A 15,674-nucleotide genomic window follows, 5' to 3' on the forward strand; every position below is an offset into this window, starting at 1 on the left:
GTCAACTGGACTTGGGTTAGCCAACCTGGTGCCATCTGGATGTTTTGGGCGACAACTCCCCCATTCTGTGGCCAGTGGCCAGGCTGCCTGAGGCTGATGGGTGTTAAGAATCCACAATAGCTGGAGGCCACCAGGTTGGCTAAGATCAGGGTCCCCAAACTAAGGCCCGGGGGCCGGATGCGGCCCAATTGCCTTCTAAATCCGGCCCGCGGATGGTCTGAGAATCAGCATGTTTTTACATGAGTAGAATGTGTTCTTTTATTTAAAATGCATCTCTGCGTTATTTGTGGGGCATAGGAATTCATTCATATATTTTTTTCAAATATAATCCGGCCCCCCACAAGATCTGAAGGACAGTGGACCGGCCCCCTGCTGAAAAAGTTTGCTGACCCCTAGCTAAGATCATGTGTACCACTGCAGTGGTTGTGGCTAAAGCGTTGGGATGGGAGAGCAGGAAAGCCATGCCTTTGCTTGCTTCTTTGGATTTCTTCTCCTTAAGCCCTGCAGCTTCTGCTAGATCAAATGGGGGTGGGGGTGGGGGGCTTTGGCTCTCCGGATGTTACTGGACTACAACTCCCATAACCCCTAGCTTTTGAGCATGCTCGCTGGGGTTGATGAGAGCAGTAGTTCAGCAACATACGGAGGACCAAAGGTTCTCCAAACCTGCGCTGGATCTTTTGCAGAGGTTCTCAACTACATTCTGCACATGCAACTGAATTTTCACTTCAAACAAGGCAAGGAGGAAGGTTTACCAAGGGAAGAAGAGGTACCTGGGGTGATCGAGGGCAACCAAGTTTCCTGCTTGATCGTCTGCTCTATCTGAGCCACCAAGGCAGCTGTGGCATGACTTCCAACAAGGCTCAGATATTTCTCAAGAGCTGCACTAGGGCGGGGACGTGTGGCCCTCTTGTGATGCTGGACTACGACATCCAGTGTCTCTTGACTATTGGCCATGCCCACAACAGTATCTGGAGGGCCACAGGTTCTCCATCACTACTCAGGTATCAAGGTGTCTCTTGGACACATGGTTGGCATTTCCTATTGTGTTTGCCAATAGGTCAGTAGTCGAACATCTGATTTGCAGGCGGAAGGTCCCAGGTTCAACCCCTGGAATTGGCCGTTAGGGCTGGAAATGCCCCCTGCCTAAAGCCTAGGAGAGCCACTGCCAGTCACAATAGACATTAGTGAGCTAGACGGTCCAATGATCTGATTTGGTATAAGGTGCAGTAGCTTCCTATATTAGAAGGGAATAGGATGCAGGAATGGCTTTGGCTTTTGGTTATGACACACTGAGCCGGGTGGAGCAGAAGCAGGAAGGAGAAGTGGTCATTAGCCCTCCATACCTGAGAACATCCTGGGAAACAGGAGAGACCTTGACGGTCTCTTAGCTGCATGCATAGCAGGACTATTGAGGTACATTGCTAACCTAAGCGACGACTGACTTTGTGGCCTATCGTATATTACTCAAGCAATAAAGCAGTGCAACTCTTATCAAACGATGCATATGCAAATAAAGAAATATTAGGACCTATTTAAATATGGAAGTGCACACAGGAGCAGTTGGAATCTCGCATGGAAAACACCCACAAACCACCCATTAGAGGTCTGCCAATGCAGGTTAAGGGGTCTCCTTCTTTGGAGGTCTTTAAGCAGAGGCTTGACAGGCATATGTCAAAAATGCTTTGATGGTGTTTCCTGCTTGGCAGGGGGTTGGACTGGATGGCCCTTGTGGTCTCTTCCAACTCTAGGATTCTATGATTCTATCTGAGTGTATTATTATTGGGTTGGGGGTAATCTGCTTACTTGCACTGCATCGTGGAATCTGAAAGCTGTTGTCAGCAAGCAGACCAACGGCTCCTAGTTTCATGGCTGTAGAGGAGAAATATGAAAGATACTCTGACTGAGGAGGCAATGGCAGAGATGGGTGAGGTACCTGAACCTACCCATCTAACCATCCACTGCCTGGGTCATTGGGCCATCTATGGTTACATTGCTAGGGTTTGTCACCCAAACAGGTGTCTTATGTCCTCCAGAAATAGCCCTTCTTTCCTCTACAGACCAGTCAATTCTGTCAACAGCAGCTGTCAACAACTTAGGACAGACTGGTTGAAATGCAGTACTCTCTTTCACAGAGATGTGAAACCTCCATATCTCCTTGGACTGCAGCACCTTTGAGTCCCAGAGAGAATGGCCAATAATTGGGGATGGTGAGGGTTGTAGCCCAATCACATCTGGTTCTCTCCATCCCTGGTTCTCCATCCCTTTCTGAGCTAGTCCTTCTGTGGCTGCTTGCTTTCTCCTGCTGCACTGCGGACTGAAAACAATCCTCTCACCTGTGCAAAGAGAGACATTTATTCGTCCTGCCTCCTCCACCAGCCGCTGCAGCGCAAGGAAATGTCAGGAATTTTCTATACAGTCAAAACTTGGTTCTTCAGAGGAGGGGTGAGGTCAGTATTAGGAATACAGTTATAAATTTGATATTTTACACCACAATTCTGGTATTCTTGATGCTTTCATTGGGAACACCCCTTCAGGAGCTCCCTTTCCCCCAAGTCCCTGGTGTTTTCCTCAGTTCATCTATTTAAATGTATTTTGCCAGGTACTTTGTGAAGAAAGGTATCTCCTGTAATGAAAAAAAAACCATGCATCAGTAGCTTACACTTCAACATAATAGAAAGCAAACTGGCCTTGCCCACTGATGAGAGAAAAGTATAGCTACCCCATCTGGGTGGGTTTTGCCCCCTCCTGAGCTCTGTGGGATCCCCAATTTATAACTTGCTCTGCTTATGGAAGAAAGTGACACGATCTCACCCTTTTAGTAAGTCAGCCGATGGAGAAGGATGACACCCACCCTTCTGAGGCCTTCAAGTGACATCAAAGATGACATCAAATTGTTGCAATGACATGGGGTTTATTCCATTAAGACCTCTCTGGTAGTGAAGCTACCTAGACCAGAGAGTGATGAGCAACAAAGATCTGGTGGTCACTGAGATCAGGCACCTGGGTGGGGTTCAGCACCTTGGAGAGCTCCAGCCCAAGCAGGAGATGATGCGCAACAAAGCCAAACTGCATTAAAGGGAGAGGGGTTCTGGTACCAGCCCACAAGAAATAGCTGGAGGAACCTAGGAAGCACGGACTCGCCCACCTCACAAACTTGGAGGAGGCAAGGATCTGGCCCAGGCTTCCTCAACCTCAGCCCTCCAGCTGCTTTGAGACTACAATTCCCATCATCCCTAACCACTGGTCCTGCTAGCTAGGGATCATGGGAGTTGTAGGCCAAAAACATCTGGAGGGCTGAGGTTGAGGAAGCCTGAACTGGCCTGCCAGTCAAATCCCCACTCCGGGATGCAATTAAACCCCAGTGTCAGAAAAGGGGAGGAAGTTTCCCCAGAGCCATCTCCACCACCACTGATGCCAGCAGGATCCTTGCCATGCCAGTCTGCTGGTGTGCTCCCTACAGTAGGAGGAGGACCAAGGGAAACACATTGAGAAGGTATTAATATATAAAATACAGACACCGGCTTTATTCCTTTCCTACAAATTCCTTACATAGTTTCCTTTGATGCCTGCAATGCATCACACAAGTGTTTGCAACCAGTGCTTTTTTTCTGGAGGGAAACATTCTGTGAATCTCTGTACTTTTGTCCATTTACTGTATTTATTTTCCCCGATTTGAACTATAAAATGGTGATTTTCGTGAGTAAAAATGAGAGTACTCCTAAACACTTTTAAAGGGGGGGAAGCACTGTCTGCAACACACAATGGTCTGAGCACAGTTAGCTAACTCAAACACATCTCATAGGGGGCCCTGTTTTGCAAAATGGGACAAGAATTAGTTGACTCTGCCTGTCCTTGGCTCTGGCTCCACCTGGTGCAGCAATCAAATTGCCAGCACATTTGCAAAATGGATTGGGGGCCGTGTGTTGAGGTTCCTGCACTGCAGGGGTTGGAGTAAATGACCCTTGGGGGTCCCTTCCAACTCTACCATACTATGACTCTATCCTTGGATCTACTGTCAGCCCCCTAGTCTTCTGTGCCACCAGCCCCACTGGGCACCAGCCACCACATTTGTTCCCATCAGGACATCTAGAGAGGATGGTGCTCACCTGGTCATTGGGATCATGCATCCCTCGGTTCTCCTCCAGCAGCTTCTCTTGCAGGAGTATTTTAAGAAGTTCGCTCATCATCAGGTCTTTCACCCCCTCTCTGTTGGTCTCTGCACTTTCTGAGAATGCAGACTGGACATGAGGAGAGCTCAGCATACTCTTCTTCCCCATGAAATGCCCTGAAATGACACCACCCGTGGAGATATGGGAGCTGGAAGTGCAGGTGCCCTTGGCGGCTAAAGTACTTCCCCCCAACTTTGGCTAGGAAGACAGCTATGATTGTTTCTGGATCAGGACAGCTTGATCACCACAGGAATTACAATATTATTAACAGATCGAAACTTAAACACATCCTTTTTTGACCCTGCAGGGGGAGGAGACCCAATTCTTTACCAACACCTATTCTGATTTTTTGGCCACCCAGAAGTATATATCCTTATTCTTCCTGGCTTTGGCATAATTTCTCACATTGTAACATATTATGCAGGAAAAAAAGAACCTTTCGGCTATATGGGTATGGTTTGAGCTATAATGTCAATTGGCTTTCTAGGTTTTATTGTTTGAGTCCACCATATATTTACTGTAGGAATAGACATTGACACCCGAGCTTACTTTACCTCTGCTACAATAATCATCGCAATTCCTACAGGGGTAAAAGTATTTAGTTGTCTCGCAACCCTTCACGGCGGAATAATTAAATGAGATGCCGCCATGGTTTGGGCCCTAGGGTTTATTTTTTTATTTACAGTAGGTGGTCTCACAGGTATTATTCTAGCCAACTCTTCACTAGACATTGTCCTACATGATACCTACTGTGTAGTTGCTCACTTCCATTATGTTTTATCAACAGGAGCTGTATTTGCAATTATAGGCGGATTCGTCCACTGATTCCCACTCTTTACAGGCTATACCTTACACACCTCATGAACAAAAGCTCAATTTGGCGTAATATTTGCCGGAGTTAACATAACATTCTTCCCACAACACTTTCTTGGACTAGCCGGAATGCCCTGACACTACTCCGATTATCCAGATGCATACACCCTTTGAAATACCATCTCATCAATTGGCTCCTTAATCTCTCTCACAGCTGTAATTATAATAGTGTTTATTATTTGAGAAGCTCTAGCAGCTAAACGCGATGGACGGAACTGGCCACATAACTGATCTAGCAGCACAGATTCTACCCACCCACCCCAAGCCCGCCCCATAACTTTATTATCTTTAGATACACATACGAAAACATTAAAAGCTTCCCGATACAGGGCTGCCTTCAGATGTCGTCTAAAAGACGGACTCAGGTAAGGAACACAATTCTGCAGCCTCTGCTCCAGTCCTTCGTTGTCCCCCACCCTCTCAACACACACACGCAGCCTTTTTTCTGCCAGGATCTTTACTAACAGGCAATCATTTCCCACCGTCTGCGTTGGGAAGCTGCCCCCTTGGCAGACCGTCCCCTCCAGCGCCACAGGGAGACGCTGGGGTCGTACCTGTAGCCCAGAGGTTTTCCCGGAGCCGGATGGGTCCGCCGAGCGAGGGCGAGACAGAAAAGGTGGCGAAAAGGAGCAGATAAGCCAAGCTCCCCACTTGTAGGATCGTGTTGGCGAATCCTGCCGCCGCCATGGCTCTCTTTCCGGGCAGCAAGCGGACTTCGACGGACCGACGGGCGGACGCGACGCCCTTGTCACGCCTCCTCTGACCACTAGATGGCTCCTCTCCTCCAAGCCTCTTTCCTGGTCTTCGCCCCGCGTGCGGTCCTGCTGTTTAAATAGCCCAGCCGTCGGGGCGGGGACTGACGCGGGGCATCGTCACCTTAGCAGCGCTTGCCCAGAGAGGGATCGCCCTGGACTTGCCTTGTCACGACTTTGAGGCCCAACGGGACTCTTGGGTGCCCCCGGGACGGTTTGGGTGCAGAAAAGAAGAAGGAATCGGGGCAAGCACGGATCCAAGGGAGATCGAAGAGCTTAGGGTTTGATCCGAGCCCACCTGCCATAGCTGCAAAGTTTTCCCTTTTCTCACGAGGAAGCCTATTCAGCATAATGGAATTTCCCTTAAAAAGGGGGGGGACTTGACAGCTATGCCACCTGCTCCTGGATCTATTTGGAGTGCCAGGCTCAATCCTGAACCTCGTGAAATGACAGAAAGGCATTATCTCTGAGCACCTAAAACAGAGTGCAGAGCGACTGGGTAGCCCTAGGAGACGGAAGGATGTGGTAAAAGCTGCCGTCAAATAAGCCACGAGAGCTTCCCCTACAACCGAGCAAAGCGCCTTCCTCAATTCTGGGCAGGAGACAAACTGTAAACAGATAAGAACGTTGGCAGGATTATTGTGATAACCTGCAGTTTCAAAAGTGTATATACATTTAAAGTAGATGAATAATTGAGCAAATTAAGTTAATTTGGATATGCAGAGAATATTAAAAATAAATTTAAGGAACCGCAGAAAGAGGGGGGAGGAAGTTGAGTTTTGAAATGTTAAAATGATTGTAAAATCATTGAAATGTATAAAACTGAAAATCATTAATATAATATAATATAATAAATATAATATAATGCATAAACTTTCAGGGATCCTTTGCAAAGCAGGCTTTGTGCGCTCAAGCCGAGAGAGCCCCGGGAGCCCCCGTTAGAGCCCCGTTAGATGCACATTTCTGTGGCTCCTGAAAGACAATCATATTTGTTGTGGCACACGCTTTCCTGGACTCAATCTCACTCCAAATGCAGGACATCTCAGTATGGCAGGCATATCAAGGACAAAGTTGTAAAGTGAGACTTGATGGCAATGATGATAATAGCAGTGGCCATGGAGGATAAATTCCCAGGCAGGCCCCTCGCTTTTCCGCACCTTTTTCCAGCAGCAGCAGCAGGAGAGGAGGAGCAGCCTAGACAACATAGCTGCCAAGTTTTCCCTTTTCTCGCGAGGAAGCCTATTCAGCATAAGGGAAAATCCCTTTAAAAAAGGGATAACTTGGCAGCTATGCTAGACAACAGCAGAGCAGATGGAACTGAGACTGTCTTCCTGCTCTGCCTTTGCTTCTGCTCCCTCTGAAGAGAGGCGAAATGGGGGCCCACCCCTGGGCCCACCAACCGCGGATTCACAGCAGCTGCTTCTGCGCCTTTTAAAAGTACCAGAAATGTGGTCCTCCAGCTGCGTCCTTTTCTTGGGCATTTGCATGTGGGTCCCCTGATGCAAATGTTGCAAATCAACACCTTGTTACACTGTGTGCAGACTTCTGGGGAGGGGAAAGGACTCAACAGTTGAACAGGAATGGGTATTTTTTTGGGCAGGGGGGGGGCTAGGAAGTGGGTTGCCAGCGCTGAGTTTGTATGTTCCTCTGCTAGTTAGTGGGTGGAACTATAGCTTTGTTTATTGTTTCAGTTTATTGCTTGAGTATTTTTCTAATTAATTTTTTTATTCATTTTAGGGGTGAACTGTGTTGTCTTTGTTTTCCCAGTATGTCGTATGGAACGTTAATGTATCATACGATTCTATGGCATACTGTATATCACGATGTCAGTCACTTGGAGACCCTTGTGTGGCAAGAAATTAAAAAGTTTTCAATAATAAATAAATGGACAGCTGCCCGTGGGAATATGTTCCTCCCGCCGTTACGCTGCGTTTGGCTAAAGAAAGAGTCTGCCTGTGTCTCTCCCTCTGCTCTCGACCGAAGAGTCCTGGACCCACCGCAGGGAAAGATTCCTTTCTGGGACGCAGCATGTGCCCAGATGACAGGTGGCCATCCAACCTCTGCTTAGAAGTCTCCTTTGGAGCCTCAGACTAGGGACCCTGGAGGTGGCAGCGCGGAGGAGAGACTTGCGCGGTCTTTGCCTTCTCCTCCTCCCTGCTTGGGTCCGTCCCGTCGGGAAAGGCAAAGGCACTACGCGGCGAGCTCCCCCTTCCGCGCGGCCGTGAGCAGAGCTGCGCGGGAGACTTACCGGCGGGGCTTCGGGGTCGTCATTTAAGTTGAGCGCAGGACGGACTGTAGGCGCCCGGGGCGGGGCGGCGCTCTTAAATAGCGGCCGGGACCGGGAGGGTCGCGTGCCAGCGTCATGCAAATTAGGCTCTCGGCCCCGCCCCGGGCCCCTCCCTCTCTGGTCGGCTCCGACGGGACGGGCGGCATTCCGGACAAACGCGGCGGCGGCGGTGCGGAGGTGCGCGGACTCCGCGCCCAAAGAGACGCGCAGCGGCCCGGGTGAGGAGGCGAAACTGGCGCAAGACAGGGAGGTGCAGGAAGGAGAGCCTTGTTCGAAGGGGAGGACCACAGATCTGCTGCTGCCCCTCAATGTAGTCGGCCAGGCAGAGGTGCTGTCAGGACAGGACTTTAGGGGCAGAACTCTAGGGGTGGACTGAGTCTGAGCGGCCCCAAAACGCAGCAGAGGCTTAACACATAGGATAAAGCAATACACGTGCCCATTTCAAGAAGGGGGAGCTTGTGATTGTCCCCAGAAGCTGTTGCAGCCCACCCACCACTTTCATGTTCACAATGCCCAGTTAAAATAAACCTTTAAAGTCCCCCTTGTGAGAGCAGATTTTTTTATGCTGGGGTGGGGTGGGGAAAACCCCTGGTTTGTGAGTATACTGCGGGCCACACCATACCATCCAAGTGTATCGAATGCACATTTACAGCACACATATTCTCTCTCCCCCACCCAAGAATCCTGGGAACAGTAGTTCATTGATCGTGCTGGAATTTTACCCTTAATGAGAGGGAAACGACAGGTCCCAGGATTCTTTGGAGGAAGCCATGTGCTTTACAGGTGTGTTGAACAACACCTTGTTTCTCATTCTGCCTTGCATCAGCAACAGCCTCAACCTATGCAGAGGATGCCAGGCCTAGATCCATGTTTATTTGGAGGCCTCCTGGCAGCAGCAGCTCTCCAGTGTCTCAGGCAGGAGGTCTTTGCCATCCTTTCCACCTGAGATCCGTCAACTGGAAATACTACCAGCTTCACCTGGGACCTTTGTACCTGCAGAGTCCCAAGGACCCAAGTTCCACAGCCATGATAGGGCAGACTCCATCCTGGGGATCCTTAGGAAAGGAATTAAAAACAAAATGTCAGCATCTCATGTCTACAGCGTGGACACACTTGGAACATACCTGCCAAGTTGCTGTCAATAAGGGACCGGGCTGGAAATAGCAGACTGGAAGTAGCGCTGCCGCCATTTTGGAACTGGGCGGAGCATGCTCAGAAGTGGCTTTTGATGCTGCTTTGCCCAGTTCCAAAATGGCCGTCATGCCAGAAGTCACACTGCAGCCATTTTGGAACTGGGCAGAGCAGCATCGAAATTCGCTTCTGAGCATGTTCCGCCCAGTTCCAAAATGGCCGCCGCGCCAGAATAAACCGGGGGGAAACAAAAAAAATCCATTTTTTTTCAGCTGGAAAAACGGGTATTTCCCGGGGAAAACGGGAGACTTGGCAGCTATGTCTTGGAATACTGTGTACAATTGTTGTTGTCATCTGTCTGTCTCAAGAGACAATGGAGTGCATCTCTTGGGGGGGGGGTCAAACCACTGTGTTAGCCTCACTGAAGTGAACTCCCTGGGGCACAAATCTTTAAAAACCTTTAAAAGAATGCTGTGTTGTGTGACCTAAGAAGCCAAGATTGCATTATTCATGCTTACATCTTGTTTGGCAAGCAATGGATCATCAACTTTGGGGGGATTTAGTGTCCAAGATTTTGGGGCATGCAGAGTACAGGCGAATGAGAAGCACCTACAGCGTGGAGTTATTTGCTTGATATATTTTTTTTGCAGAAGGAGGTGGGTGTTAGAGTGAACAGGGCCAGAGCCTAGAAAGGATTACAGTGAATATGTCTAAGGAAACTGGGATTAGCTGATACCAAGTGGAGGCTGACCAAAGGAAGCAGTGGCCTCGTATTCCTTGGGGAAATTACTGGATGCATCCAGGCATGTCTGATGAGATGCAGGATGCCTCCGTGAGATTGCCTGGAAGGAAAACAAGAGGCTGTATTAGAGCAAAAGAAGCAGGAAATCGGTGCATCCTATGGAGTGGCAAAAACGTGGGATGGATTTGCTTGAAGTGCCGCAGCACAGCGTTTTGCGTGCAAAAAGGACAAAGTTCTGTTCAGGGCATCTCCAGGTAAGGCTGGGAAAGACACCTGTCTGGAATCTCCCAAAAGGCACCAGTCCACGTAGGTAATACTGAGGAAGATAGACCAATGGTCTGACTCAGTGCAAGTCTGCTTTGCATGCCCAGTGATGTTCAAGAAGCAGGGCTTTAGCTCAGTGGCCGGACATTTGCTTTGCATGTAGAAGGTCCCAGGTTAGTCTAGCTCTAGGTAGGGCCAGGAAAGACCACGGTTCAGACCTGCACAGCTGCTGCCAGTCAGTGCAGGTGATTCTGATCTTGACCTGAAACAGTATAAGGCTGCGCTACATACCACTTGAAACACGCCCCCGTCTTTTGTTAAATCAGGCTTTGTTTCAGAGCATGGAGGAAAAGGAAGTCTCTGTGCAAATACAAAATGGCAAATCCTTGTTTGCCCGAAAAGTTTATGAATAGGACGATCATTACTGCTGGGAAAGGTCAGTGTTCTAACTACAGAGCACCTGAGAACACCCAGGATTAGAATTCTTTATTGATTTACTCCCACTTTTCCTCCAAGGAGCGCAAGGTCTTCTTCCCCATTTGTTTCCTGCTTGGCAGGGGGTTGGACTGGATGGCCCTTGTCGTCTCTTCCAACTCCATGATTCTATGATTCTGTCCTCACAACAACCCTGTGAGGGAGGTCAGGCTGAGAGGCTGTGACTGGCCCAAGGTCACCCCGTGAGCCAGGGCCGTCTTAAGCACCTTTGGTGCCCTGGTGCCATGGTGCGATGGATCCCTCCAGCGCCCCCTGCCGCCCCGTTTTCCAGCGCGATAGGCGGGCAGGCTCAGTGCGCAGCGCGGCTGCCGATGGTGCTGCTGCGCAACGGGCGAGCTTAGCGCACAGCACTGCTGCCGATGGCGCTGCTGCGTGGCGGAGTGGCTGGCGGGTGGGCGCAGCTGCGTGGTGCCCCCCCCCTGGCGGGCTGGCACTGTGGCGCCCTGCGCCACCCAGCCTGGCGGTAGGGCCGGCCCTGCCGTGAGCTTCATGGCTGTGTGAGGATTTGAATGCCATGCTCTCAGGCTCTTCTTATATTCCTTTATATTCCTTGAATATTGTACCTGTGAGTGACAGCATGGTTGGCATTTGGAGAAGACTGGAAGAAGGCTTCCATCTGCGCTCTGTGCGAGGAGACTATGAAACAAGTTAAGTGCCTTTCTATAGAGCACAGGAGGATCGGTCCAAATATGATAAGCAGTCATTCATTGTTTCTGTCTGGGTTTTTTTTTTAAAATTATGAGCAATAATCAGTTTCCTTTATGGTCTATTCCAAGGTTGGCAACACCACTTGGCATCTCTGGACACCTGCCTATGCCCACTGCCCTGGCAGGGCATTCCCCATGCTTCTTAATCCTCTTGCACCCAGCCTGGCACTCACAGCAGTGCCAGGTGGCCAGATCTGGCCATGCTTTGAATTTCCCACAATGCCCTTGACCTCTAGCATCACCCTGGAGCATTGTGGGAAATTCAAAGGGCAGCTTGGAATGCCCAGCTTCCCAGTACTGCTTGGGATGCTGCCAACACACCAAGTTCAGCCCACCAGGGCCCAGTTGAGAGAGGAGGGAGTCCACCTGGGGATACTTTGCATGGGGCCAGTCAAATCTGATGGAACTTAAGAACTGTGAAAGGACAGCTCAGATTTCTGAAGTATTATCTCTCACTGCCTGCCAAAGATGAACTACCCATTCGCTCTGATGTCTCCATGTTTTTAAATGTCGATCCGATCAGCTACGGACATTGCCTTGGTTTCTAGAACTCATTTTGATGGATTTTTTTCAGTAGTTGGCGATTTAATCTGCTCTTGCATTTCCCTTTTAAACGGTCTCCAATGCTGGGGAGGCCTGATAATGATCAGAAAGCTCAGAAGCCTCATTTTTCAATTCTTAATATACAAAGCCTGCAAAAAAAAAAGCAAAATACATCAAAAGCTTGCATTGCGGAAGCAGAATTATATGATATAGAGGGAATCAAAATCTGCTTAATTTATGCTTATCAGAGAACTTGGATTTATATTAGCAAAGAAGGTATCTAGAGTACCTCTGAAGCGAATATGCCCAACTTAGTTGCTGCCAGTTCATCACAAGAGAAGCTTCCATCTCGAGTGAAATCAGAAATCAGGAGTAATGTTTGTAGTACAGGCAAGTAAAGAAACTGATCACTGGGTCTGCACAGTGCTCTGCAAAAGGTAGTCACCCAACATCATCAATGTAACATCAGAGGAGTCACAGGTGGGTGGCCCAGCGCATTTGTCAAAGTCAGCCCTCCTAGACTGGGGAAGGATCCAGCTCCTCATGCCTCAGCTAGAGATTGCTCTGGCCCTTTTGACACATACAGTTTACCCTGCATTTAACATACTTGTAGTTCCTATATACTGCAAACATTTTTACAGGCACAGAGCTTTACCTACCATTGCAGAATTATCATGCAATGGCTACAATGCTGCTGGAACAGTCTTTGAGGGAGAAAGTGTGCAATAGCCACACAGAAACCAGGGCTTCTTAAGGATGCTGGGAGGTAGATAGATAGAAGATTCACTTCACTCCTCCGCAAATCCTGCCGCTTCGCCAGCAAAGTCTGCTGTAGGCTTCTCATTACAGTTAAATCCCATGGGGCGAAAGAATCTTAATGCTTTTTTTTTTTTGCTTTTTAGAAAAAAAGTGCCACTCTTAGGCAATATTTGTGGGTAACACCTCTCTTCGCAGCAATTAGCTGTTGCCTGCATGCAGAATATCAGCATCTGCACACAGTGTAACAAGGTGTTGATTAGCAACATTTGCATCAGGGAACACACACATAAATGCCCAAGAAAAGGATGCAGCCAGAGGACCACATTTCTGGTACTGTACAGTACTTTTGCCTGGAAGCAAATCTAAGGAGTATTAAAACACACACACAACTTTTCAGCCTGCTTTTGAGACAAGTTGAGTCCCTTACTCATCTGAAGACAGTGAATATTAAAGTGGCACTAAGGCTCGTAGGACTATAGAAAGCTGCCTTATACTGATTCAGACCCTTGTGTCCATCTAGCTGAGTATTGTCTGCACGGACTGGCAGCAACTCTCCGGGGTTTTAGACTGCCATGTCTCCCAACACTACCTGGAGATGCCAGGAATTGAACCTGCGACTTTCCACATGCAAAGCAGATGCTCTACGATGGAGCTGCAGCCCAATGGCAAAAAGTGGCAATGGTGATCGTCCGTTGCCAAACTGCAACTCCCATCATCCCAGGCCATTGCCTATGCTTGTTGGAGCTGTTGGAAGATGTAGTTCAGCAACCTCTATAGGGCAAAAGGTTCCACACCCTTGTGGCCTCCACACAACCTCTGGCCTGTGGACCTAATTCAGCCCAGAAGGCTGTCCCCCCCCAAAAAAGCATTCCCACCTGCCCCATTGTATGTGGACAGGTAAATGCATAGCCACCAGGAACTCCCTAGTGCAGCCAGTGGGGTCTGCTTTCAGTGCAGATCAGGTGATGGATGCTGAGCCCCTCAAAGAAGCCACCTCCACAGTTCCTCACCACTTGCCTACATATTAGGCAAACAGGGTTGTTGTAACCACTCTCAGCCTCCAACATGTAATAGAAACAGTAGACTATGTTGTACGGTTATTGCAAGCTTCTCTCTCAGTATCAGATGCTCCAAAACTAGTAATTTGGTGTTAAAGGTAAAGGTAAAGGGACCCCTGACCATTAGGTCCAGTCGTGACCGACTCTGGGGTTGCGCGCTCATCTTGCATTATTGGCCTCCAGGTCATGTGGCCAGTATGACATGACAAAGCCACTTCTGGCAAACCAGAGCAGCACATGGAAACGCTGTTTACCTTCCCGCTGTAGCGGTTCCTATTTATCTACTTGGATTTTGACGTGCTTTCGAACTGCTAGGTTGGCAGGAGCTGGGACCAAGCAATGGGAGCTCACCCCGTCACAGGGATTCGAACCGCTGACCTTCTGATCAGCAAGCCCTAGGTTCAGTGGTTTAACCACAGCGCCACCTGGGTCCCTTATAATTTGGTGTTACTGAGCTGCAATGGCGGCAGTATTGCATTTTGCAGGGCAGGGCTATTTTATATATACATATACAGTCGTACCTTGGAAGTCGAACGGAATCTGTTCCGGAAGTCCGTTTGACTTCCAAAACGTTCAAAAACCAAATCGCGGGTTCTGAATCTGAATCGCGGGTTCAGATTGGCTGCAGGAAGCCTTGTCAGACGTTTGGCTTCCAAAAAGTTTGCAAACCGGAACAGTCACTTCCGGATTTGCGACGTTTGGGAGCCAAACTAGCCCACTTGGTCCAAGATACAACATCAAATGTTTGGTGGCCAGCTGCAGGCTGACCTCAAAGTTCTTAGGGGCAGAGTGTACCAAGGTTTTATCCTCATTTTATCTTCCCGGCAAACCTATGAAGCAAGTTAGGCTGATATGTTGACCAAGTGCCAACTTTGTGATCAAGTGAGGAGTTGTTTGAAGTTTGCACTCACTGCTCTTAACTACTAGACCACACTGGCTTTCTTTCTGCTTCCAAATTGTACCGTCTGAGGAAAGTATGGGGAATGTTTAGCCTGCCAGGTGCTGCCAAACTACAACTCCCATCAGCCCCAGCAAGCTTGGGCAATGGCTAGGGATGATGGGAGTTGTAGTTCAGCAGCATCTGAAGGGCCACCAAAGGTTCCCTACCCATGAGCAAAGATACTACTCCACCAAGGGTTTCAACCTGAAGCCAGGCTGGATTCTGGATTCACTGCAAAGTGATAGATGTGGAGATATTAGCACATTTAGCTGGTGATGCACACGCAAGTGACAAGCCAGCATGTTAGAAACTCCTGAAGGAGCTCGCACCATCACAGCTATGAGGATGCGATTGTGCTAAAGTATACACACGTCTTTGGTGACCTTTCTAGAGGTGTGATGCTGTTGGGGCAGGAGTCAAGTTACTCATGAGAAAGTGCCCTCTGCTCTCTTAATGGGGAGCTACAAAGAGAAAAGTGACTCAGTGCATAAAATCACAGCATTTAGAGATCACGTACATTGCATGGAAGGCAATGCTACCTTCCTTCTGGCCACCCGGCTTCCTTACTGCGACATGCCATGGAAATTGACACGCAGCCCTGCTTGGGACAGACATGCTGTGTGCTGTCCCAAGCACAGCATCAATGAAACCATGGGGGTCCTCCACATCTTTAGAATGCAGAGAAGCAAGTCTCTGAGTAGCGCTCAGTGAAGGCTCCAGAATGCAAGGGCTCCTTCTCTTTTCCTTCAAGTCCTATCTCAGAACCCAGCTTTAGGAACACTGAAGATTGTTTTGTGCCGGGTCAGGCTCCTTGTCCATCTAGGCCAGGGGAACCTTTGACTCTGCAGGTGCAGTTGACAACCCCCCTCATGCTTGACCGTTCCAGACGAGGTTGATGTCGAGTTGGAATCCAACATGTCCTCCCCATCCCTGATCTACCCAATCACTTCCTGT

The 15,674-nt window shown here is 49.0% G+C and overlaps 1 protein-coding gene across 1 annotated transcript; it reads right to left on the bottom strand.

Moving 5' to 3' along the window:
* Window positions 1–241: 241 nt before the first annotated feature.
* On the bottom strand, window positions 242–5,839 carry NMB (neuromedin B). The gene is made up of 3 exons (XM_035130765.3): window positions 5,597–5,839; window positions 4,107–4,285; window positions 242–2,623 (listed from the first exon to the last, which is right to left on the bottom strand). Exons 1-3 carry the CDS (start codon window positions 5,727–5,729, stop codon window positions 2,582–2,584), a joined length of 354 nt encoding a protein of 117 aa, XP_034986656.3. The 5' UTR covers window positions 5,730–5,839; the 3' UTR covers window positions 242–2,581.
* Window positions 5,840–15,674: the final 9,835 nt, after the last annotated feature.

The sequence above is a fragment of the Zootoca vivipara genome, chromosome 13 (assembly GCF_965207765.1).
Source record: "Zootoca vivipara chromosome 13, rZooViv2.hap1.1, whole genome shotgun sequence".
NCBI classification, from domain to species: domain Eukaryota; kingdom Metazoa; phylum Chordata; class Lepidosauria; order Squamata; family Lacertidae; genus Zootoca; species Zootoca vivipara.